This window comes from Bubalus bubalis, chromosome 20 (assembly GCF_019923935.1).
Source record: "Bubalus bubalis isolate 160015118507 breed Murrah chromosome 20, NDDB_SH_1, whole genome shotgun sequence".
NCBI classification, from domain to species: Eukaryota; Metazoa; Chordata; class Mammalia; order Artiodactyla; family Bovidae; genus Bubalus; species Bubalus bubalis.
The window spans coordinates 47302473-47329355 of record NC_059176.1 but is presented as its reverse complement, the minus strand read 5'-3'; the positions used below and the strand labels follow the sequence as shown (position 1 = coordinate 47329355).

General features: G+C 43.1%; 1 protein-coding gene across 7 annotated transcripts in view; it reads left to right on the top strand.

Moving 5' to 3' along the window:
- The window catches only part of PDE8A (phosphodiesterase 8A), a 143630-nt gene that overhangs the window by 88796 nt on the left and 27951 nt on the right, over positions 1-26883 (top strand). For 5 of the 7 annotated variants that reach the window (XM_025271685.3, XM_025271681.3, XM_025271682.3 and 2 more), the window contains exons 4-9: positions 2356-2412; positions 3086-3140; positions 16049-16137; positions 20703-20781; positions 22646-22771; positions 26170-26258. In XM_025271685.3, the coding sequence (XP_025127470.1) occupies positions 2356-2412; positions 3086-3140; positions 16049-16137; positions 20703-20781; positions 22646-22771; positions 26170-26258 (495 nt within the window). The remainder of the gene's footprint in view (positions 1-2355; positions 2413-3085; positions 3141-16048; positions 16138-20702; positions 20782-22645; positions 22772-26169; positions 26259-26883) is intronic. The other 2 variants (XM_025271683.3, XM_025271684.3) reach the window with 1 other exon arrangement.

Here is a 26883-nt window from a genome sequence, read left to right as displayed (position 1 = left end):
GGCTGGTGGCATACTTCAAAGTTGCCATTTCTCCCTCTAAATCTTCATGATATGATAGAAATATAAACAGGTGAACAACTAGAAATGTCCTAAGAAGCCATGGAACTACTATTTGTGAGTCCACATCTTTCATTCCCTGTTTAAGGTTAGTGCTGGGATGAGTATCAGCCAGTAGGTTTGAAAAGTGGCTGGGGCCCGTCTGTGTGAGTGTCTGCCATGCCAGTTATGCTTCTGAGCGCTCACAGCCCTTTCCATGGCTCCTGCTCCAGGAAGGTAAGCTCGGCTCTGTTCCAGGCAGGCAACCATGGTGGGACTGGGGCCTGGTCAGCAGGCCCTGCAGTGACCTCCCTGATAGAGCCATGCAAGAAGTGCCCTTTAAGTTGGTTCCCTCTAGAGAGGCTAGGCAGAAATGGAAGCTATAGGACTAGAGTGGACACTGGGAAAAGCAAAAATGTTGACAGAGAGTGTGTATGTGTTATGAGCCCTGTGGCCCATGAGAGAGACTGGCTGTTCCCTGGAGATGGAGAAGCATCTCCATCACTGAGCAGCTTCCCAACCCCAGAGCTATTCTGCATATACTGTTGGATGCTGAGCCTTGCTCCGCCTGAGCTCCAGAAGAAGACTTAGCCTCAATACCCTGAGGCAGGGGTAACACAGGGGAGCACAGGTAGGCCCATTCATTTATGTTTTGTGTGTGCCTGCTCTCATGCTTCAGGGGCAGGATTGAGTACTTGTGACAGAGTCCATATGACATGAAAAGCCTAAAATACTTACTGTCTGGCCCTCTGCAGAAAAAGTTTGCTCAAACTGAGGCATCCTTTGCATATGATGACTTGACTTTTCCCTTACATGTCAGGAATGGTTATGTGTCATCCTTGGGACAGTGGAGAAATAGTCACGCCAGTCATTTTCTATATTCTGTGATTCAGAAGTGACAGGAGTGATTCTTGAACCAGCAGAACTGAAGTAAGGCCGTGAGTCTTGGCTCTTCTCTGTCCCATCGTGGACACATCCTCCAAGGGCCAGCCTGCTTCTGTCTTGACAGGGGGAGTCCAAATCCAGCCCTCTGCATACCCCTCCATCTGCAGTCACCCTCTTATGTGCGTCTTCCTTCCAGGCCAGGGGCCAAGTTCCTCCCCCTTCCTGTGGCCTGGCTCTTCTTCTCCAGAGAGTCCTGCTCTTTCCTGTAGTGTAGGGTGGGTCAAAGCCATTGCACATCTCAGTGGGCAGTTTATATTGCTTCTACTCTTCTCCGTCATGCTTATCTCTGTCCTCTCTCATCTCTTGGCTGAATTTTCATTCCCCATGGCTTCCTTGGGAGCTGCTTCTCCAGAAGGGTTAAATTCAGTCCCTTTGGCAGCCTCGTTGTTGTTTAGTTGTTAAGTCGTGTCTGACTGTTTACGGCACCGTGGACGGCAGCACAGGCTTCCCCATGGACCCCATGAGCAGCCAGGCTTCCCTGTCCTTCACTATCTCCCAGGGTTTACTCAGACTCATGTCTGTTGCGTCAGTGATACCATGCAACCACCTTATCCTCTGTCATCCCCATCTCCTCCTGCCCTTAATCTTTCCCAGCATCAAGGTCCTTACCAATGAGTTGGCTCTTCTCATCAGGTGGCCAAAGCATTGGAACTTCAGCTTCATCATCAGTCCTTCCTGTGAATGTTCAGACTTGATTTCCTTCAGGAGTGACTGGTTTGATCTGCTTGCCATCCAAGGGTGGCCTCATACTCCTTGGGTAACTTCTGTAGAGCAGTGTTTTCTACTTTTCTCCATCAGTCTTCTGTTCTTAATTTTTCCTGTGAGGTTTGATTCTCCTCTTTCTGATGCATAAGAATACTTTGCATTTCTGAGTTTTAAATATTTATTGTTACTGTCTTGCCTGCCTCCTGCTCAGGAGCCCTTCTCTGCACTGCTTAGAATGCAGTGGAGAGCTGGCCTCGGGCTGCCTCACCCCCACTGTAACGGTTGCCATCCGCTGGCTGTGATACATGTAGACCTGCATCTTCCTTTGACAGGAAGAGACGAAGGACCCTTCTCGTGTAAGGGAGATTCCCCAGGTAGGGAAAATTCTCCATCTGAAACAGCTCAGACCAGAACAAGAACAAATAGAAGGCATGTCATCAGAGCTGGCTGCTGTCTTCATGCTCCATAATTTTGAGGGTCACCACAGGCCACTGGTTAGCAGTTTGTCCCCTGAAGAAAGAAAGGTCAGGTTAGCCAAGAAGGTGACTCCAGAATGTGGAGGGATCTTTTGCTTTCCCCCAACTTTAACTGTTCTACCAAAATTTAGGTTTAGGTGTACTAAGTTTTTAAAGAATTGCTTTAAATTTATTTTAAAACTTTTTTTTAAAGGTCAATCAGATCATCAAAACTCTCAGAAAACACAGTTATTATTGGTGTAGTACGCAGGTAAGATATTTTTATTTTTTTAGTGTTGAAATTCAGATGTCAGTGTAATGTGTGTTCTGAACAGAGGCCTGAGTATCAGCTTGTGTCCTGTGATAGGCATCACCCTTTCTAGTTTGGCCTTTTCCTCTTTCTCATTTTCTTTCACTTTGACAGTTAAATTCATGGCTGGAGTTTGTACTTTCACACTAGGTTTTGTGATTTTGGACTGTCTTTCACTTTAGAACAGGGCCAGCCAAGGGAGAATGCCATTCCTGAAGTATGAATGTTTTCTGGATATATTTCTTAGGGACTTCTAAAATATCTGAGAATTTACATTATACATAATTGGGGGAAACCTTATATTTCATTTTAAAATGGGAGGTAAGAAAAGAATAAAAATAATTTAGTCTAAATTAAAATTTTTACATATCACATAGCTACGTGCTCACTCCTGTGTTCTGGCTCTTAGTGTAATCTCTGTATTTCAAGCATCAATATCTATTGCCAAAAAGCCAGTGTGAAACTAAAACAGAAAATTGTTTTAACTTTGTACATTTGATTTGTATGTTAATCCAATTCATCTAAAACTATTCATTATATGCCAATGATAATATTATATAAATTAGTAAATAAAGATGTGAGCTGTAACTGATTAGACACAACTGTCTCTAACCATGTACTTGTTCTTTTAAAGAGTGGATAGAGAAGAGTCATGTGTAATGTCCCTCATTGCTGCTGGCTTCACAAGGGTATGTACTCACTTCTTTGTTATGCAAGTATAATTCAGCATGACAAATTATTTTATCTCAGCTTTAGAGCCTGGCAATAGTTTTGAATTAATTTGAAAAAGAAAAATTGTCTTTGTGCTGTGTTATAGTTTGATTTAATTTTATAATCTGGTAATCTAATAATCCATGATACTTTGCTTTCTCAGTTGCTCAAAACTATGCCTACTAAATGCATCTAAACATAAAAAAAAAAAATCTCCTTTAATTAGCTTTAATTAAACTAATTAATTATTGAGCAATTAATCTCCTTTAATTACTTATTAGTTAAAAGTTGTACCGTAGGATGTGTTGTCATAATGCTTACAGGCAGACATGCAACTTTAAAGCCAATTCAAGGATTCTGGAAGTAAGACCTCCCCAACATGGCTCCATTTCTTTCTACCCCTGGCTCTAATCTCTTGGTTTCTCTTAAGCCAAAGAGCTTATGCAGGCTTTGGTCAGCTAGTTGCTAGTGAGCCTTGGGAATCATGGTGGAGAGAGCTCACGTAAGGCTGATCATTGGGCAGACTTGTAGCCCAAATATCAATGAGGTCATGGAGAAACCTCACCCCTTGATTCTGGCTGGTAGCACTACCAAGTATCTGGAAGAAGCAAATACGCATCCTCCCAGAGGGAGATTCCTTCTTCTTCAGCCTCAGAGAGTCTCTGCAAATAATCATTCAAGGGCGGCAGGCAGCCCGCAGTCAGCATTAACCCATCCATCAGGAAACACAGCATTGCAAGTGGGAGCTAGCGGGGGACAGAGGCAGCAGGAGCAGGCCCTCACAGTCCTCAGAAGTTAGAATTGTCAGATAAAATTGTGAAACGATTGTGCTTATTATATGTAAAGAGACAAAGACAGGACAAGCTTGGAAATATCTTCAAGGAATAGGCAGCTATAAAAAGTGACGTAGCAAATTTTAAACAGAACATAATTGAATTTTGAGAAATGCACATATAATAACTGAAAATTTTAAAACTTAGTAGGTCAGAAGAAATTATCCAGCATGTGGCACAAAGATCCAAAAACAGAAAATAAGTTAGAGAAGTTTAGAAAAGTGGAGGATAGAGCGGATGGTTTAGCTTCTGTATAACTGGAGATCCGGAAGAATAGGAGAGAGAATGGGGCGTTATATTTGAAGAGAATTTTCTAGAACTGATGGAAGACTATAATCCACAGATCCCAGAATTCCAAAGTAGAATAAATAAAACGAGGACATATCATAGTGAAAAAACAAATAAAATAAAGAGACAATATTAAAATCAGCCAGAGGGAAAAAAATTAGAACAGTAGACTTAACAGCTGGCTTCGTGGCAGCAGTAGGTTGAAGTTAGAAAACAGTGGAATAGTGTTTTCAATGTGATAAAAGAAAATAACTGCCTTCCTAGAGTGTTATACCTAGCTTGTGCTCAGTTGCTCAGTCATATCTGACTGTTTGCGACCCCATGGACTGTAGCCTGCCAGGCTCCTCTGTGCATGGGATTTCCTAGGCAAGAATAACTAGAATGGATTGCGTCTCCTGCATTGGCAGGCAAATTCTTTACCACCGTGCCACTTGGGATCCCTTATACTTAGCATAAATACTTTCAAAATGAAGGTGAAATCAAGACTTTCAGAAATATGAAAATTGAGGCAATTTGTAACTAGCAGATTCTCAAAGGAAAATTCTGGAGGATGCACTTAAAGCAGAAGCAAGATGAGTCCTAAATCCCAAGTGGGAGGCCTGAAAGACAAGAAAGAGAAGCAAGAAACTGTGAATGTGGGGTGAACACAAACACATTTGTTGTTGTTGTTGTTGTTCAGTCGCTCAGTCGTGTCCAGCTCTTCACGACCCCATGGTCTGCAGCACACCAGGCTTCCCTGTCCTTCACTATCTCCCGGAGTTTGCTCAAACTCATGTTCATTGAGTCGGTGATGCCATCCAGCCATCTCATCCTCTGCTGCTTCCTTCTCCTTTTGCCTTCAATCTTGCCCAGCACCAGCATCTTTTCCTACTGTGTAAAGCAGTAATAACAGCGTCTCATCTGACTAGAGATCACAGATGGAAAATGACCATAACCTGAGAATCCCACAGCAACCAAGTGATTGTTAACCCTGCAGGGCACAAGAGGCATTCCTTTGGGCATTACATTGATACATGAAACTCAGAGATGTATTTCCCCAGAAGCCCTGTCTGAGGAAAATAATTAAATAAGGACTTCAGCCATTCAACCAATGAAGTAGAACAGAACTCTAAGATGAGGGACTAAGTATTGGAGAGAGGTGGTGTGTGCACATAACACACATTTGTGTGTGTGTGTGTGTGTGTTTGGTGTAGAATATGTATCTTTATCTGTACTTATATAACATCCAATAATACCTCAGTCTTTAAATTCTAGGGTATCTAAGCACACCCTGCCCTAGGTGTCTTCAAGGTTTCAGGGGACAAAGTGGAAGTAAACTCATTCTTGTGGCTCATCTCCCAGACAGGGAAGTGGGTGGGCAGCAAAAGGATTCTGAAGCTTTCTTCTTTGTGGGAAATGTGCAGACTAGAGCACTGCTCATGGGAGAGACTTTGTTCTGGAACTAATTGGTACCTTGTTTTCAAATAATAGTAAAGAAATCTGTGTCTACGTTTGAGATCAGTGAAAAGGTAAGTAACCAATAATAGGAAAGTTTAAGAAAACTTCTGGGAGCTTTCCTGATGGCTCAGTGGTAAAGAACCTGCCTGCCTAAATAAAATACATTAATTTATTATTAAATAAATTAGATTTATTTAATAATCTAAATCCACTTAGGTTATTAAAATAATCTAATAAATTTTAGACTCTTATTACACAGTTTTATGGTTCAAACCCAGAGACATTGGTTTGATCCCTGGTCCCTGAAGATTCCACGTGCCCTGGAGCAGAGCAGCTAAGCCCATGAGCCATCAATACTGAGCCTGTAGAGCCCAGGAGCTGCCACCACTGAAGCCCGCACACCCTAGAGCCCGTGCTCCACAAGGAGAAGCCTGCCCACCGCAACCGGAGGGCAGCCCCTGCTTGTTACAGCTTGTTACAGAAAAGCCCTCACAGCAACGAAGATCCAGCATAGCCAAAAATAAATTGTTTTTAAAAAGAACTGAATTAATAAAATATGGAGTTTGTGGGAATTCCTTGGTGGTCCAGTGGTTAGGACTCCACACTTCACTGCTGAGGGCCCACAGTTCAATCCCTAGTCAAGGAACCAAGATCCCTTAAGCTTTGCAGCAACCCTTGCCCAAGAAGTATGGAATTTTTAGCAACTGGATCACATTGGCATATCCTAGGAAGAGGAAACAACAGTGCGAAGTCAGTGATAAACAGAGTAAGATGGGACCAAAAGCAAGTGCATGAAAATGAGCTGGATTCTCCCATTAAAGGATAAGCCATTAGACTGAGCTATGGAAATACAATTATATGTTGTTTATAAGATAGTGATAAAAGGAAGTTAATAATAAAGAAAAAGGTAACAAATGCAGACAAAAGGAACACAGGAATTCCAATATCAACATCGGATATGGTGGAACTTAAGACTTTGTTTTAAATACACATTTTATATACAAATTTTACATTGTTGTTATTACATAGTTTTGTGGTTCTCCTTTTTTGACACCACCCTCGCCAACATTCACTCATGTCAGCACCTGTCCGCATTCCCTGACTTCCAGTTGAACTTGTATGAGAACAGCCATGCTAGCCAGCGTGCAGGTGAGCATCATAAGGATACGAGGTTGGAGGTTGTGGGTCACCTGTTCCCAGCGGATCCTTAGGTCACCCCTCCTTAAACTGCTTAGGGAAGCATTCATATGAGGAAGAAACTTCCCCTGAGAACTCTGAAGTTCCTTGTGTTAGTACTTTTAGGCTACAGAACTGGCCATTCTTAACAAGGACCTTCAATGTTTCTGACTGCCCAGTGAAGCTAATGAAACTAGGAGGACAGATTATTCATCTTGCCTCGAGTTGTTTGCTTACCTATAGCTGCCATAAACAGTGACAGACTTTGTTTTCTTGGGCTCCAGAATCATTGCAGATGGTGACTGCAGCTGTGAAATTAAAAGATGCTTGCTCCTTGGAAGAAATGCTGTGACCAACCTAGAGAGCATATTAAAAAGCAGAGACCTTTCTTTGCCGACAAATGTCTGTCTAGTCAAAGCTATGGTTTTTCCAGTAGTTATGTATGGATGTGAGAGTTGGACTATAAAGAAAGCTGAGTGCTGAAGAATGAATGTGTTTGTACCGTGGTGTTGGAGAAGACTCTTGAGAGTCCCTTGGACTGCAAGGAGATCAAACCAGTCAATCCTAAAGGAAATCAGTCCTGAATATTCATTGGAAGGACTGATGCTGAAGCTGAAGCTCCAGTACTTTGGCCACCTGATGTGAAGAACTGACTCATTAGACAAGACCTTGATGCTGGGCAAGATTGAAGGCAGGAGGAGAAGGGGACGACAGAGGATAAGATGGTTGGATGGCATCACCGACTCGATGAACATGAGTTTGAGCAAGCTCCAGGAGTCGGTGATGGACAGGGAAGCCTGGCATGCTGCAGTCCATGGGGTCACCAAGAGTTGGACAACTGAGCAACTGAACTGAACTGATAGCTGCCAGGAGTCATTAAGTTTTTTATTTGTATGAAGTTGTACAAGCAATATTGGAAATACGTGTTTGAAATTCTGTACAAGGAAGTCCATCAGCACAGCTTCATGGACTGCAAAGTATATCCCGGTAGAAAGTCTAGTTAACCATGGGCCTCGTGTTTTCATAGTACAATTGTGTTATCATTAAACTAATTGTAAAATTCAAAGGTAACTGACACATACTCTCTCCCTGCCCTCTCACTTGCACTACTTAATCAAGGTATTCCCAGCTGCCTCTGCCAGAATTGTGGTTAAGTGCATGTCTCTATGAAAAACACTTCCATGCAAAAAGTACAGGTTTGAAATAGTCATTTTAGAGGTCTGTGACTTAGGAAATATGAATGTAGTAGTCTCACCACTTAGTAAGTGACGAATCCAACTAGGTGACCAGTCCTCCAAGACCGCACAAGGTAACTTGTCTTCTCATACAGAGTTCCGTACTGTCGGGTATCAGAAGGATGCTGAGGTGACGGAGGGCACAGATTGCAGAGCATTCAGGCCTGGAGGCAAGGTGGTTTTCCCAAGTCTCATGGCTGGGAGGCAGTGTGGCCCAGGCTTGAGCCCAACCCCAGACCTGAAAGCCATCACTGCATTGTGATCTCTGGATTCATAGGGCAGACAGCTTTTCTGTAGATGGCCATAGTTCAGGATTCCACAGTGGATGCACACTTGCTTACCTCCTCAGTTGGACTTGGCAGTTGAGCTTTCTGACTAAAATCTCAGAAGTTAGGGATTTTTCCCCCTTTTTTTTTTATTTTTTCAGTTATGAAAACACAATAACACATTTACAGGAGACTTGGAAAATACAGAACAAAGTTACATAAAATTCCAATATATATATTACAATTTTTTTTAAGTAGATAAATTAAGATTTTTAGTTGTAGTTTCAATTTCAAACTCTTAAATTAATAGAATGCATGTACAGAGAAGTAGAATCTTATGTAGACCTGAAAAGCACCATGAACCAATTTGAAATAATTATGATTTATTATACAATTTTCACACAGCAGTAGGATACAAATTCTATTCAAGCTCCCATAGATTATAAACTAGGAGACACTGAAAGATAGATATCCAGGGACATAGACCAGGTGCAAAAATTTGGTGGTCTAAAGTTATTAAAATTATACAGAGTCTGTTCTCTTATCACTGTGAAATTATGTTAGAGATCAATATCAAAAGATATTTGAGAATAACCCAATCCACATATTTTCAAGTGAAGTGTAACTTTACCAAGAGAGATCTTTGACTTAGCCATTGAAAGCCTCAATAAAGTAAGAAGACTGAAAAAACACAGGGTGATTCAAGATAAGAAAGCATTTAAATATGAAATTAGTATCAAAATTAGAAATTAATATCAAAGATACCTTAAAAATCCCAGGCGTTTGGAAATTAAATGTCCACTTTTAATGATGGATATATCTAAGAAGAATTTTCCTTGTTAAGGAAAATTAGAAATATATTTGTATTGGAATAAAAATGAAAAGAGAATTTACCAGAATTTGTTGCATGCACCTGAAGCTGCTCAGTGTAATTAAATACAGTGTGGAGTCTTGAATAAGGTATGAAAACAAATAATGGACACTAACAAAATTTTGTGAAATTTAAAAAAATCTGTATTTAGTTAATAATACTGTATCACATGTTAATTTCTTATTTGTTTTTTATAATATTGTATTTCTTTATATCCTCAGAATTGGATTAGAAGTTTCAAGCCTCATTCAAAAAATTTGTTTTAATGTGACTAAGATAAACTTTCTAGACTTTTAGCAGTGCAGTAATACTGTATGCCAAAATACATGGAACTATGTCAAAGTTTTGAGTGAATATAAATTAGAAATCTAGCATCCTATTCATACTAAGTCAATTAAGTAGAATCAAAATGTCATAAATGTTTTAGATAGGCAAACATTTATGTTCTCTAATATATATATAATACATACTATTTGTTTTTTAAAGCTTTTCGACTGCACTTGGTAAAGGCTTGAGAAAGAACATTAAAAAAAGATGAGAAATTGGAAAACATAAATGAAATATGAGCACTGAATATGAAATAGAAAAAGTGAAACCATCTAGATAAAAGTAAAAGATTATCATATAATCCAGTTGTTTCTAAACATAGCTGCTCATTAGAAACACATCTGGAGCTTTGGAGAGAAAAAGCAAAACCTGGGCATTTGTATTTTTCAAAAAATTCCAAGATCATTCTGATACACATCTGGATTTTAAAAAGTGATTACAGATTTTCCTATTAAATGGTAGTTTTAAGTGATACAGAATTCTATTATTTTCTGTTGACCAATCATAGTACAATGGTATTAAGCAAATAATAGTTACATAATCCCTGTAGTAAAAGATATTTATCAGTTTTCACCATCGGTAGTCTGACAAAAAAGATTATTACAATTGCAAGCCATAAGGAAAACATGATTAGCTGAACAGTATAAAATAATTTCATATGGTTTGGGGGGTTAAGTAGAGTGATGTGGTAAGAGGAAGTGCATACATGCACATGTTTTCATCTGCCAGCCAGTCTATGTCTTTTTGTTGGTGCATTTAATCCATTTACATTTGAAGTAATTATCGATATTTATGACCTATTACCATTTTAATTGTTTTGGGTTTATTTTGTGTAGGTCTTTTCCTTATCTTGTGTTTCCTGCCTAGAGAAGTTCCTTTAGCATTTGTTGTAAAGCTGATTTGATGGTGCTGAATTCTTTTAACTTTTTCATGTCTGTAAAGCTTTTGATTTCTCCATCAAATCTGAATGAGGGTCTTGCTGGGTAGAGTATTCTTGGTTGTAGGTTCTTCTCTCATCACTTTTCAATATATCATGCCATTCTCTTCTGGCTTGTAGAGTTTCTGTTGAGAAATCAGCTGATGATCTTATGGGAATTCCCTTTTTTTTTGCTGTTTGTTGTTTTTCTCTTGCTGTTTTAATATTTTATATTTGTCTTTAATTTTTGTAAGTTTGATCACTGTGTGTGCTTGCTCCTCCTTGGGTTTTTCCTGCCTGGGACTCTCTGTGCTTCCTGGACTTGGTTGACTATTTCCTTTCCCATGTTAAGGAAGTTTTCAGCTATTATCTCTTCAGATATTTTCTCCCGTCCTTTCTCTCGTCTCCTTCTGGGACCCCTAAAATGCAAATGTTGGTGCATTTAATGTTGTCCCAGAGGTCCCTTAGGCTATCTTCATTTTTTTTTTCCATTCTTATTTCTATATTATGTTCTGCATCAGTGATTTCCACCTTTCTGTCTCCAGGTCACTTATCTGTTCTGCCTCAGTTATTCTGCTATTGATTCCTTCCAGGGTATTGTTCCTCTCTGTTTGTTCTTTACTTCTAGGTCTTTGGTAAATGTTTCTTGCTTCTTCTCCATTATTTTTCCAAGATCCTGGATCATCTTTACTATCATTATTCTGAAATTTTTTTTTTCCTGGAAAGTTGCCTGTCTCTACTGCATTTAGTTGTTTTTGTGGGGTTTTATCTTGTCCCTTCATCTGGGACATAACCTTCTGCTTTTTCATCCTGATTAGCTTTCTGTAATATGGTTTTCATTCTAGCCACTATGGGATTGTGGTTCTTCTTACTTCTTATGTCTGCCCTTTGGTGGATGAGGCTAAGAGGCTTGTGTAAGCATCCTGATGGGAGAGACTAGCATGGGAAAACTGGGCAGGGCTCAGTAAAGCTTTAATCCAATTATCTGCTAATGGGTGGGGTTTCAGTCCCTCCCTTTTAGTTTTTTGGCTTGAGGCAACCCAGCCCTGGGGGCTACAGGCTCTATGGTAGGGTTAATGGCGCCCTCCAAGGGGCCCCTTCCAGGACTGCTGCTGCCAGTGTCCCTGTCCCCTCGGTGAGCCACTGCCAACCCACACCTCTGCAGGAGACCCTCCAACAGTCACAGGTAGGTCTGGTTCAGTCCCCTGCATCTTCCCCCTGGGTCATGGTGTGCACCAGATATTTTGTTTGTGTCCTCCAAGAGTGGAGTCTCTGTTTCCCCTTGTTCTGTGGCAGTCTTGTGATCAATTCCCGCAGGTCTTCAAAGTCAGATTCCCAGGATTCCCAGTCCCTTTGCCAGACCCCCAGTCTGGGAAGCCTGATGTGGGGCTCAGAGCCTTCACAACAGCGGAAGAACTTCTTTGGTGTTATTGTTCTCCAGTTTGTGGGTCATCCACTTGGCAGGGATGGGATTTGATTTTATCATGATTGCACCCCTCCTACCATCTGACTGGGGCTTCTTCTTTGTCTTTGGACATGGGGTATCTTTTTTTGGTGGGTTCCAGCATCCTCCTGTTGATGGTTGTTCAGCAGCTAGTTGCAATTTTGGTGCTCTCGCAGGAGGAGATGCGTGCACATCCTTCTACTTGGCCATCTTGAACTAGAACCTTGAGGTTAGGGTTTGGTGTCTCTTGCCCTAGTCGTGCATTAGAACTCCCTCAGAAGCGTCCCTGAGGAGGCCCTGGTTCTGTTGGTTTGGGGAGGGGCCTGCACACTGGTGTTATTTTTTAGATTGCAGGGAGTTCTAATGTGCAGCCAGGGATGCAGATGCACTGGGGGTGGGGGGCGCCGGTGTGGGTGATGTGCTCTGGGGAGAGGCAGGTTGAGTTGGCTGGGAGCCAGTGGCCCTACCCCTCTCATGGGCTGGGCTGGGGTGAAGAGACCAGCTGCTGCTCAAGCTGAAGGAACAGCAGCCTGATTCCTGAAGCTCCTTGGGCCTGACGCCCTTCTCTACCCTCCACAACCCCATGGAATCCTCAGGACATGAATGAAACCTGCAGAAGGCAGGAAAGACAGGATGTTTAGACACAGAGCCAAGCAGAGGTAGCAAGGTGGGGAGCAGACGGCAGGAGAAAGATGTAGTCCTTCTATCCACATGCACTGGTTTTCTAACCTGAACATCCACCTTTGGGATAAAAATGTTTGTATGTACACACCCAGTGAAAACTCGGGCCACATGCACAGGAGGCTGTGACACACGATACACATGGCTCCCTGTCCCAGGATTTCGCCTGCAAAACAGATGAGGCCAGGCAAGTGCGGGGATAGCTGGGGACCCCTGCCCATCTCAGGTCCCCCACCTCTTGTCTACTGGCGTGGCACACTCTGTGCCCAGAAATCTCACCGCTGTTCCTGCCCTGTCAGCGGTGGGCACCTGTGCAGATGAGCAGTGTTCTTGGGTGTTCCTGTGGGGTCGTGACTCACTGAGGAGAGAGCTGCAGGGCCAGTACTCTCTCTCTTTTTAATAATTTTGTTTATGTATGGCCTTCCTGGGTCTTCATTGCTACACAGGCTTTTTCTCTAGTCCCAGCGAATGGAGGCTCCTTTCTGGTTGTGGTTCACAGGTGTCTCATTGCAGTGGCTTCTCTTGTTGCGGAGCACAGGCTCTAGGGCACATGGCTTCAGTAGTAGTGGTGTGAGGCTTAGTTGCTCTGTGACATGTGTGATCTTCCTGGACCAAGGATCAAGCCTGTGTCCCCTGCACTGGCAGGTGGGTTCTGAACCACCAAGCCGCCAGGACGTCCCAAGGCCAGTACTCTTACCCCTCCCAGTTGGTGGGAGCTGGCCGGCATGTCCCCTGTCTGACTTGTGTGGTTAGGAATGGTTGTGTTTGGCCTGCGGGCCTAGGGACCATCATGCCCAGGCCCAGCAGGCCTGGCTCTCCCTCCCAGGGGCCAGCAGTGACTGCTGTGTGTTCATGCAGCAGTCTGCAGGCACAGTGCTTTCTCATGGTCATTGTCAGAGATGTAGGGTGGTCTTGTTTTGCGGGTAAGGAAGCAGGCTCTGGAAGCTTCAGGGCCTCGTAGAGGATCATACAGCTTTAAGACATGATCCAGGGGCTGGGCTCTTAGGCTACTTGACACACAGATAAGATCATGGTTCCAACAGGGGGATGTCTGCCTTCACTGGTGGTAGAAGGAGCACCACAAGAGACCCCATGCCCCAGGCTGGTCTGGCTTTGGCTTGTGGATAGTGGCCTTCATATACCCTACCTCTGAGGCCTCAGCTTCCTCCTCACCAGGTAGAATATTATCCATGTGTTGAGCAGGTGAAATCAAGTGTGTGCCACAGAAACAGGGGCAAGTAAATACAAATATTACAGCAGAGTGGAATTACGCGATGGTACATAGTGACGTGTAAGATGTCTTCATGAAATTCTTAATCTGGTGGAATGGGCTCAGGCTTCCTATTTCCATGTGGTCTGCTTTGTTGAGATGTTTTCAGCATGCAGAGAATAGTTACTGTCCGCAGGGGTAGGAGCGCCTGGGGGAAGCCATGGCTCTGCAAGTCCCTCTGCTGTGAAGGATGATCCTTTGTCAGCTTAGCTGAGCTGCTGTTTGATGTTAGTACAGGGAAATGTTGCCTAGTGGGAGTGACTTCTGTGACACAGCTGTGAAGAGGTGTGCAAGTGTGTTTTTGCTTACTGTGAGCTTGTGCAGCTCGAAAGAGGACAACATACTGCTCATCTAAGTGACGAGACTCCGAAAGTTAATATAAATGGGACTTGCGTTAATAAATTTCTTCCTTTTGCATATTCTAGCCTCCGCCAGTGACATGTAGACATCAAAAAAATCCTCATAGCTCAAGGCACTGAAAGAAAAGTATTCTTAAGCCCTGGTTTTTTTCCGTTGAGCTTTTTTTTAGTGGAAGAATAGTTGATTTACACTGTTGTGTTAGAACAACACAGAAAAGTGTACATAAAAGTGACTTAGTCATATATATATATATGCTGTTCTTCAGCTGTTGAGTCATGTCTGAATCTTTGTGACTCCATGGACTGCAGCATGCCATGCTTCCCCATCCTTCACCATCTCCCAGTTTGCTCAGATCTGTGTCCATTAAGCTGGTGATACCATCTAACTATCTCATCCTCTTCTGCCCCCTTCTCCTTTTGCCTTTAATCTTTCCCAGAATCAAGGTCTCTTCTGATGAGTTGGCTCTTAGCATCAGGTGGCCAAAGTATATACATACATATATATATACTTTTTCAGATTCTCTTCCATTAATAGTTATTACAAGATACTGAAATGTAGTTTCCTGTGATACATAGTAGGACCTTGTTTTCCTGTCTTCCATACAGTAGGGTGTACCTATTAATCTCAAGTTCCTACTTTATCCATCCCCACATCCCTTTCCCTTTGGTAACTGTAAGTTTTTTTTCTATGTCTGAGTTTGTTTCTGTTTTGTGAATAAATTTATTTTTAGATCCCACATATAGGTGGTATCATATGATATTTGTCTTTTTCTTTCTTACTTCACTTAGTATGCTGATCTCTGGGTTTATCCATGTTGCTGCAGATGGCATTGTTTCATTTTTTATGGCCGAGTAATATTCTATTACACACACCCACCCACACACACCTTCTTTATCCATTCGTCTGTCAGTGGACACTTAGGAGGTTGCTTCCCGTCTCGGCTTTTGTAGATAGTGCTGCTATGAACTTGGGGATACACACACCTTCTTTAACACACACACACCCCTTCTTACTTGGGGATACACACACCTCCTTTAACACACACACGCACCCCTTCTTTATCCATTCCTCTGTCAGTGGACTCTTAGGAGGTTGCTTCCACGTCTCGGCTGTTGTAGATCGTGCCGCTATGAACTTGAGGGTGCATGTCTTTTCAAATTATAGTTTTCTCTGGATATGCCCCAAGAATGAACCCTGTTTTTCTTAATTTCATTTATTGACTACTTGAGATACAGTTCACTTTCCATGTAATTCAGCTATTTATTTAAAGTTGATATAACATTTTTATAGAAGAAATACATAACTAATTATAACATGATTTTCCATGTCTTCATTTCACTCGACAGTGTATCTTGTGCATCATTCCATATACGTTCACATCCACACCACCACGTGCTGTTCCATTAAATGGTTATACTAATTTTAAAAAACTATTTTAAAGATTTTTAATTTTATTTTTCTCTTTCCAGCAAACACTTGCCCTTTTCTTTCTTTCCTCCTTTCTGCCTTTTTTTCTCTAATGAGGTACAGTTGATCAATTCAGCCACTTAAAGTATACAATTCAGTGGTTTCTTAATATGTTCTCAGATATGTGCAAGCACTATTTTTTAAATGCTGATTTGGTATTGTAAGTTTTCATCTCATTTCCTGTTTATCATTGAAGATAAGTTATTTTTTAGATGTCAGATACCAAATTGAGAAGTCTGTTGGAAAGCATTAATTGTGTATAATAATTTAAAGGTACATGTGTGTTGATCCACACCATCCCCTTTCTGTTTGTAGAGGTATATAGAAAACCCCAGCCCCATGGCCTGTTACAATGAACTGCTCCAGCTGGAGTTTGGAGAGGTGCGCTCACAGCTGAAACTCAGGTAATTCTGCTGTTTCGGGAAAGCCCACCATACCGCCCAGGGTGTGGCTGCAACTGAGGACTTGAGTGTGGGCAGCTGGCTCCATTGTGGCTGTTACTGACTTCCTGCTAAAATAGGATGGGGCGATGGGAAAGCACCTCTCCTTGCATAAGACTTTCAGAGTCTGCCTGGATGTCTAACAGATAGGCATGTTAGTGATGTGAGACTTAACGTTTAAAGACGGGGCTCCAGTGGGGACTCCCTGGTGATCCAATGTTTAAAATTCAGTACTCTCACTGCCAGGACCCCGGGTTTGATCCCTGGTGGGGGAACTAAGATCCCACAAACTGCATGGCACAGCCAAAAAATAAAAACAGATGGAGCACCAAAATAATAGCAAATGAAAGAGCAGGATGTGAAAGTATATATACTGAATTACCTGTTTTGTTTTTTAATTAAAAATTCTTTTTGATATGTACATACATATTTCCGGTAGGTGACATGTTTTCTTTTCTACAATAAACATTTTGTAATTTGCTCTTGCTAAACAGTTTTTTGTTTTTTTTTTTTTACCTGAAAAGAATATAAACCTAGTTCTTTGTAGAGTTAGAAAAGCTGCAAAATTAGTAAAATTATCTGAGGTTGACAGAAGTGGAAAAAAAAGTCAGTAGCTCTTTCTCATCCTCAGTCTCTTCCTTGGGTTCTGTTTGACATTTCCTTTACCAGGATTCAAGAGAGAATGGAATCACTCTGTCTGTACATGGTCAGAGGGAGATAAGGGGGTTAGAATTTGGAGTATAAAGATTGGCGGGGACCAGCACAGGGTACCACATGCGGAGAAGAAAATACCTCATAGACGAAACGAAATGAAGCGTGAGGTAGCAGAGAAGTGCTGTGAGCAGAGATGTTTCAGGGCTGGTGAGGTCTACAAAAGAGCTACTTTTTGTTGCTAAACTCTTCAGGGTAGCTTGAGATGGACGGCTGGCCTTGAGCCTGCCCCTTTCCTTACTCCTGGGTCTTCCACAGCCTGGCTGCCACACTCCCGCTGTGAGCCATGGAGCTTATTGTTGGCAGAAACCAATACCCAGGGAGGTTAACTGCCTTTCGTCCCAGCTCTCACACGTGGCACAGGACAAAGGTCGTCCTCTGGCTGTAACCCACAGCTTCAGAGCTGCACTCACCGTCTCTCCTCATGCTGTGCTTTGTCTCTGGTGTGCCAGCTGACAGCCAGAGGGAGAGGTCCACTGTGCAGGGAGATAGGATGACAGGACAGGGAAGGGACGAGTGTGGGGCTGAGAATTGAGGGCCATAGAGAGAGACTTCATCTGAGATACTAAAGTGCACTAAAAAGCTATGTGTCACAAGCATCTCTGTGTTACTGCTAGATCAGTAACCTAGAATGTAAAGTCTAGACACAAGCATGAGTGTATTTAAGAACTGAGAACATAAGTATATATGTTCACCATGGCAGTTCAGATCCACACAGGAAAGGGTAAATTTTTCCAGTGAACAGAATTGTGACAATTTATTAACTATGTGGAAAGAAAATTAAGTTATATCCCAATCTCACACCCAGTTCCAAAATAAATTCCAGTGTGCATCATGTTAAAAAGTAGGGCCACAAAAGTACTAAAAGTATAAGTGAACATATGTCATTGGATAATGAAGCCTTGGTAAACCCAGTGTGGTGTCAAAAAGATTTCATAAAGGAAGAGAAGCAGATTAGGCAAGATAAAAATGTTAAGCTTGTCCCAGTGAAAACACCTTGTGTGTTAAGTTGCTTCTTTCGTGTCTGACGCTTTGTAACCCTATGGACTGTGGCCTGCCAGGCTTGTCTGTCCATGGGATTCTCCAGGCAAGAAACCTGGAGCAGGTTGCCATTTCCTCCTCCAGGGGATCTTTACAACTCAGGGATCAAACGATCCAGTGATTGAACCCACATCTCTTGTGTCTCCTGCATCAGCAGGTAGATTCTTTACCACTGCCTCCACCTGGGAAGCCCTGGTGGCTCAGACGGTAAAAATACCTTAACACCAGGCTCCTCTGTCCATGGGACTTCCCAGGCAAGAATACTGGAGTGGGTTGCCATTTGCTCCTCCAGGGGATTTTCCTGACCCAGGGATTGAACCCACATCTCTTGCATCTCCTGCATTGGCAGCTGGGTTCTTTACCACTGGCACCACCTGGGAAGCCCACATAATGTTAAAAATTTAGACAAATAGCAAACTAGGAAAAAATACATTCATAACGTTCAGGACAGACAGATTAATATCCTAAATATGTAAAGAGCTTTGATGAATCAGTTTAAAGATAGAAACACCCAGTATAAAAAAATTACAAAGGACGTGTCATAAACAAGCAGTTTATAAGAGTTATTAATGGCCAGTGAACATGAAAAAAATGTTCAGCTTCAGTAGTAACCAAAGAAATTAAAATGATTCACCATTTTTTATTTACCAGATCTGCAAAAATTTAAAAACGTGATAAAACCCAGTAGGGCTTCTCACAGATCCATCTCCTCCTAGCTTGCTATATCAGAGGTAGAAACTTCTTATTTTTTCATTCTTGTTTTTTTAAATAATAGCTTTATTGGGCTAATTCACATATATGCCAAGAAAGAAGGACTAGTTTTTATTGGCTAAGCTGTTTTGTCTTATTTACCTAGACAGCTTAGTAATACCAGGAATAATGTAACAGCACTATATGAACAATTATGAATTTTATGAAGAAGTAGACAGTTGCATTCTTTTTTTCATCATCTGAGGCATATGCAAAAAAAAGCTGAACGCAACCTAAATGTGTAGTAATGGAAAATTTGTTTGTGAATTATTATATAACTTTAGAATATTACATATGTTATTAAAAGTGATGATAAGGAACTAATTAATGATATGGAAATATATTAATATATTTTTTCAGTGGGACAAGATTATAAAACTGTAGGGTATGATTATATTTTTATAAATATATATATATATATATTTTGCATGTATATTTATATAAGAAATTGCCTAGAACACCAATTGATTTGTGTAGGTGTTGGGATTTCAGATGATTTAATCTCATTTATTTTTAAACAGATTTATTGAGATATAAATCTGTATAAGGAGGAGGTAATGGCACCCCATTCCAGTACTCTTGCCTGGAAAATCCCATGGACGGAGGAGCCTGGTAGGCTGCAGCCCACAGGGTCGCTAAGAGTTGAACATGACTGAGCGATTTCACTTTCACTTTTCACTTTCATGCATTGGAGAAGGAAATGGCAACCCACTCCAATGTTCTTGCCTGGAGAATCCCAGGGACAGGGGAGCCTGGTGGGCTGCCGTCTATGGGGTCGCACAGAGTCGGACACGACTGAAGCGACTTAGCATTAGCATTAGCATTGAGATATAATTCACATTCTATAAAATTCACCCATTTAAAGTGCCCCGTTCAGTGGCTTTGAGTATATTCACAGACCTGTACAACCACTGCCACAGTTTTAGAACATTTCTGTGACCTCCGGCCCTAGATAACCACTAATCTAATTTCTCCGTATATATAGATTTGCCTATTCTGGACATTTCATTAAAATAGAATCACGCAATATGTGGTCCTTTTGTGACTGGCTTCTTTTAACTTAGCATAATGTTTTTTAAGATTCATCCATATTACGGCACACATGAGGACTGTTTCCTTTTATATCTGAATAGTATTCCATTGTGTGGACACATCACATTTTATTCATCCATTCATCAGTTGATGGACATTAGGGTTGTTTCCACTTATGGGCTGTAAGTTTTTCTGTGGATGTATGTTTTCGTTTCTGTAGGGTACCTACCTAGGAGTAAAATTGGTTACTTTGTGCTTAACAGCTTGTGGAACTGCCAGACTGTTTTCCAAAGCAGCTGTATCATCTTACACTCCTACCAGCAGTGTATGAGGGTTCCTTACCAACACTGTCTTTGATTATAGCCATCCTAGTGGGTATGATGTAGTATTTCATTTATTTTCATCTTCTAATAAAAAAAAAAAAAAAACCGTTGTTACCTGTGTAACTCAAAAATGTTTTCAACCACCAAGGACAGGGAGAATGTTCTCAATATAAGGCTAAGTAGAAGCAGGGAACAAAGCCAGTGATCCTGATGATCTGTTTTGTGAAAAGAATTTGTTGAAGGTGGTAGCTGCAAACAATGGGCCGCCTCTTTTCTGCCAGGTTTGTGCAGGGAACTTGAGTCTACTTTCTCTTTGAGTCCTCATGAGGACTCTGCACATGGTGAGAAGGGAGAGACCCAGGGAGGTTCAGTCACGTCCCACAGCCAATGAAGGGCTGTGCTCTGACCCTTGTGTGGGCTCCCCCGGTCCACTTGTCCTTAGAATGGAAAGAAGAGCACCAAATTGTGCAGAGTCATGATCCCAAGTGGCGGGGTTGCAGGAGGCGTTTATTTCTTCCTTCTGCTTTTTAATCTCCCCCCTTCTTTTTCTCAAGTTAGCATCAGTTACCTTTATAATCAAAGAACTCAAGTAAGTTAATGTAATATCCTAAGACTATAATTCATTTTATAATATTTATATTAATCAGTCCTTTTTCTTTTCTACCCATAAAGGGCTTGTAATTCAATGTTCGCTGCATTAGAGAAAAGTCAAGAAGCAATTGAAATTACAAGTGAAGACCACATTATCCAGGTTTGTTATTTTGGAAGTTTGTCCTGCATTTCTGGTTTGTTTGCATTTTTAGGGTTGAACCCCTTCGGTATTTTTTTTTCTTTCTCTCTTTGAAGTTCAAGGGACCAGTTTTTCCTTAGAGGTTTATCAGAACAAAATCTATAAAATACAAAGTCTAAGATAAGTTCCCTCTGGGGTAAGAAAAGTTTCTTTCTAATAATTACTTAATGTGCTGGAAAGTATTCTGTAGACATATGGCACTGGCCTTTATTTTTTTTCTCCTTTTTGCTTGTTTATTACGTAAGGAGGGGCTTTTATCCAGGACTTTGGAGCTGGGTGGGGAGAGACTGTTGCAACAAGGAGAGGCCCTGCCCATAAGGGCTGTGTACGGTTTCCTTTCTTAACTGTTTTTGATGGTAGTTTACTATAGAAACTATAGAAATTTACTGGACACTACTCAAAATTTCAAAAATAATCTAGTAGCTACTTAACAAATTATTAGCAAAGTGGCTTCATATAAGTGACTTAAGATAATATAGCTTTCATTTAAAAATGGTCCACAGTAAAAGGAAATAACCTTTAAAAAAATAGATAAGCAACAAGGACCTATAGTACAGCACAGGGAACTCTACTCAGTGTTTTGTAATGACCTATATGGGAAAAGAATCTAAAAAGGAATGGATATATGTGTATGTATAACTGATGCCCTTTGTTGTGCAGTGAAAACACAATATTGTAAATCAACTAGACTTCAGTAAAATTAAAAAGTAAAAGAGGGTCACATGGCTTTCAGATAACAGCAAACAGGTAACACGTGTTCTAGATGACAGCAGAAGAGGGAGTTGTGCCAGGGGAATGTTCCTTGTGTCTGAGAGCGAGCCCCACTTTGACTTGAGTAATGAGCACTGCAGCTCTTCACTGCAACTGTGGCTTCTTGGTAAAGAGCTGATGATGTCCACATTCAGGAGGCAGGGCCCTGAGACATGACGCTGGCCGGTGGTTGAGAGCACAGGCTTGGTGTCAGTCAGGCCTGCGTTCCATTATTCTTGGCCTCTACCGAGCTGAGCATCCTCAGGCAGGTTACTCAGTCTGTCTGAATCTGCTCTCTCGTCTGTACAAATGGGAATAATATTAATGCTGACAACCACCTGCCTTTTGTAAGGATGTTCTGAGGACTGAAATGAGTTAATGTGTATAACTTGCTTGCTGTGGTGCCTAGCAAGGAAAACAGACCTTAAACAGCATGGCTGTTGTTTATCATCATCATCATTTGTTATTTTTATTAGCACACACACAGCTTTCCCAGGCATTTTCTTGTACTCTTACAGTCCTATCTGAAACAACCGTAAAGCCTTGTATTTGTAAACACTTCCTCTGTCACAGCCTGCTTTCCAAACTCATTTTTAATTTGCATCATGTGAAAGAGGCTAAATAAATGTTTCATCCCCGTTAAACAGGTGTGCAGACTGAAACCTGGGAGGAGCTAAGTGACTTTTGGAAGTAGGGGCTGGGTGGGTCAGACTCCAAGACAGTGCTTTCTTTCAGTATCGAAATCCCAACAGCCTTTGTGCAGCAGCCCCAGCTGTCTCTATGTGCCTTTCCTCCAAGGGCGTTTAAGCGGGAGAGAGCCTGCCGCCCTCCCTGGGCCTCAGGAGGACGGGGCAGCAAGCCCAGCCCAGCATCACCAGAGCAGAAGCTTCTTCAGACTCCAGGCTTTTCCTGGGCTTGTGCTCTTGTAGCTTGAGAACCGTCATAGTGAGCGCCAGGCTCCTGGCTTTCTGGGGGGAAAGTATGATGGTTTAGGTTGAACACCTTTGATTGTCCTCTTTTCAACATTTCTTTTAGTTCACTTGATTTTTTCTCTTTTGTCTCCCCACCCCCCCAGTATGCAAATCCAGCATTTGAAACGACAATGGGCTATCAGTCAGGTGAATTAATAGGGAAGGAGATAGCAGAAGTGCCTATAAACGAAAAAAAGGCTGATTTGCTCGATACTATAAATTCATGCAAGGTGAGTAAGAGAGTGGCACCCTGGTCCCTTCCACAAACAGAGAGGGGTGGAAGGAGGTTGAGCACTCACTGAGTACTGCCAGAGCTGGGGGACCTCAGGCCTGGGGAACTGTAGGTGGTGTTATCCCTATTGTGCCCACTTTGCAGATGAGGAAACTGAGGCTAGGAAAGTATATATAACCTGACCAGCCAGGAAGAGTAACTTTGACACATAAAGTCATTGTTTTCATTTTAGTAATAAGTAAGTTGATCTTTTTAATAATTAATCTTCTCAGTGATGGATATTTCCAGTGGTCAGGGTAAAGGATGGCCAGTGAATCCACACGTTCTCAGAACACAGCTGAGCCCATCAGTTCTCTGGGCCTTGTTCACTTGGTCAGCATTTTTTGAATGTCAGGCACTGTGCGGAATTCCCGTATAGAAAGACGAGCAAAGAAAAACTGCTCAGAGAATACATTCCAGGACACAGAACAGACAGATAAACTGTGACAGGAGAAGTCGCAGTTCCGTGGTACTGAGGACAGGCAGAGAGGCGGGTTCCAGCTGGAGGTTGTTTCTCTCTGAACCATGGCTTCTGTCAGCGCCTCACTGGTATTAGCTTTTAAAACACGCCAGGAAGGAAAAGGCCGCTGCTTTCCATAGTCATTCTCAGGCTTTTCTGCTGGGCTCTTTTTAACTTTTAGGAGTTGGGACAGTGAATATGATTTTTTAAAACATTTGAGAAGTTTGTGAGCTGCTGTCCTGCCGGCCATTGGAGGCCCATGGAAGCCCTGTCCCTGGGACACGTGGCCCTATGCCTGTCTGGTCACCCACGAGGGCGGGCTATAGCAGGGGCAGAAGGGCTGTGCAGAGCTCATAGCCCGACTTGGCTTGGGCCTGCCAAGGACCCTGTGAGTGAGTGGGTGTCCTGTGCACTCAGGGGTGGCTTTGCAGTGAGAACAGGGAAGGGACTGGCCAGCTGCAGGGCCGGGTGGTGCACCGTCGGGGAATAGCGATGTGGGCGCTGCACGCATCCTGATTTCCTTCAGCTCTTCCTTCTGTCAAGGACAAGATTTTCTTACCCGAGAGAGTGGCAGGTTCTCTGGAAAGAGAAACAGAGGCGGTAATAAACGAAGAGAACGTAGGAACTCAGGCCCACTGGTGTTTCTTTGCTGGGCTGAGGGGGCCGTCCTCCAAAGGCAGCCACAGAAGAGCAGCCATGTAGACCCATGGTGGCCTCCCCAGTCCCGGCGGCCAGGTCCAGGGCAGCCACGGGGTCAGCCTGCGGTTCTGTCGCAAGGCTCTATGGGGTGTCACACAGACACGAGGTCTCTTGCACCCCTCTATCTGGCAGCAGCAGGGTCAGTGAGGCACTCCTCTCCCTCTCAGGGGAGCAAGTGGAGATGGGGTGGGATGGGGGAATCCAGCGGATTAGCTGCAGGCCCAGGGATCCCCCCAGACCCCTGTGGGCAGCGTCTCACCTCCTGAGTCATGCCATGGGGCACTAGGTATGAAGGGCCTCAAATGCCAACAGCAGGACACGTGTTCTCTAACATCTGTGTTTGCTGTGAGCAGAGAATATGACATACTATCCTATTATCAACCTCTATACTTAACTGCTTTATTTCAGAACGGAGCCAGGGCATTGGTTCTGCATGATCTCGAGTTCCTGGGGCGAGTGTGAGAGCTGCCACATGTCCGTTGTTGGTCGTTCCTAGTTGGCTGGCCCTGCAGCAGGACAGACCACTTAGCTGGGCAGTTGTTTTTTTCATTTTTTTTTGAGGAGAAAGATACATGGCCTTTCTAATGGAGTCTTCCCAGGAAGAAGAAGGGCTTGTTGAGAAGGGGCCAGCCTGGACAAACAGTGGGCTGTTGTCCGTGGAGAGGGTTCAGACCTGTGCTGTGGACTGGGCTGGAGCCTTCACAGGTCAGATGATGGGTGGGGACTTTGGAGTGTCAGGTTCTAGGTGTCCAACCAGCCAGATATTCTTGGGGGCACAGGAGAAATTCCAGTGATGTTCAAATGGAAAATATTGCAAACAGGGAGCCCTTCAGCTTTTTATAATTTTTTTTTCTTTTGGCTGCGTTGTGCAGATTGTACCCTGAGCAGTGGAAGTGCAGAGTCCTAACCACTGGGCCACCAGGGAGTCCCAGCTTTTCACCCCTTGTGCCCTCTGCAGCCCCCGGGACTCTCCCACTCACCACTCCAGCTCCCCTCTCCCATCCTTTCCTCCCAGATTTACAGGGTGCTTTGTCCCCTGCTGGTCCCTCAAAAGCTCTTGTGTCATTGCGCATCCTTCCTCCTCTGCATACATGGCTCCCATTCCCCAGTTTTCACCCGAAGGTCTTTTCCAAGGTTTGTCTCAACACCTGCTGTCATCTTGGAACCAACCTGTAGAGCGATGATTCTCTCTGATCCCCCACTGACAGAAAACCCAGTCTCTCTCGGTCCTCATCTGTCTCTGCTTGTTGACTGTCTTCACACTTGCTTGGACTTTGAATCCTGGAGTGGTTTTGGATTCTCCCTCTCCCTTCATCCCCTCTTTATCAAATCCATCAGCAGGGCTGGATCCACGGCCTGGGCCTGAGCACATTCAGGGCCTCCTCCCCACACTCCGAGACAGCGGTGGCTGAATGCAGTGAGGCCTCCCGACCCAGGACCCTCACTCCCAGTCAGTCCCATGGCACTGCTGGAGACGGTCTCGCCAGGTCGTCGCGCCGATGACGTCACCCCCTCGTGGAGCGCGCAGGTCCCTTAGCCTGGCCGCCAGGATTCCGTGGTCTGACCTTGGTCTAGCTTTTCTGTTCAGTAAACTAAGGCCCTAAGTGGTCCTTGACCGTTTACCACGTGCCAGCTCTGTGCTCACCCTCGGGTAGGACAGCTGGATGGCGATGATGGAATTGTTCAGGCCGCGGACCCCACCACGCAGGGCCTGTCCCAGTAGTCAGAGACATTCTGCTCGCTGCCGAGCCCTGGAGTAGAGGGAGGTGCAGGCCTCGTGTCATTCTGAGAGGAGCGCAGACAGACAGACACATGCGAAACCAAATAGGCCACTTACTGGCCATCTGTATGTCAGCACTTGGTGAAGAGTTTGTGAGTGTTACCAGATTTTCTCTTCATGATAGCTTTCTAGGTAGGACTTTGTTATTTTCAGGATCTGAAACTTTGACTTCTGTTGTATTTTTGCTAAGAAATAGGATCTGTGTTGAGTAAATACTTTTTGTTTCCATTTGACTGGAAAACTTACAGGCAACTCTGCTATCTAAGCAGAGTCACTGGCTGAATGTCCTCCTCAGCTGGGTCTTGTTCTCCTAATTGCTCTAGTGGCCACTGCGAGGGAACAGGAGCCCGAGGTGGAGGGTGTTCTTAGGTTCATGTTTGGAACACAGTGTATAATGATGCTCACATTCCATTTATAGGAATGGCAAGGAATTTACTCTGTCAGGAAGAAAAATGGAGATAACGTACAACAAAATGTGAAGATAATACCTGTCATTGGACAGGGAGGGTAAGTAGAAAAAACAAGTACTTCAGTCAGTATACCATGTTTGGCTTATTGCAGCATATGCTTTAAATACTTAAGTAAGCTAAGAACTGCACATGGAAACTTTTAAGAAGGACTGGTAACCAGGTCAGTTACCACCAAAGTGTGACCTTCCAGGGTGGCTTCCCCATGGTCACAGCCTGACCCTCCTGCTGGCAGCCCAGAGCTGCCAGACTCCAACAGTCCTGCTTAAGCTGTGTGAGCACATACATAAAAGATGAAAGCATTTAAATCCGATGCCACCTCACTGAGCTTTGTGCCAAGAACACTCACTGGGACTCTATATTTAAAAGTTTTCTGTCTGGCTTAGCAGGTAAAGAATCTGCCTGCAGTGTAGGAGGCTCAGATTCGATCCCTAGGTTGGGAAGATCCCCTGGAGGAGGAAATGGCAACCCACTCCAGTATTCTTGCCTGGAAAATCCCATGCACAGAGGAGCCTGGCAAACTACACAGTTCATGGGGTCTCAAAAGAGTCAGACATGACTGAGCACATGCACACATCTGGTTTTGGTAGCCTCTGTATCATTTCTGCACAGAACTATCAAATTAGATAAAGTATTTTCAATACTGTCATTTATAGAAACTCATA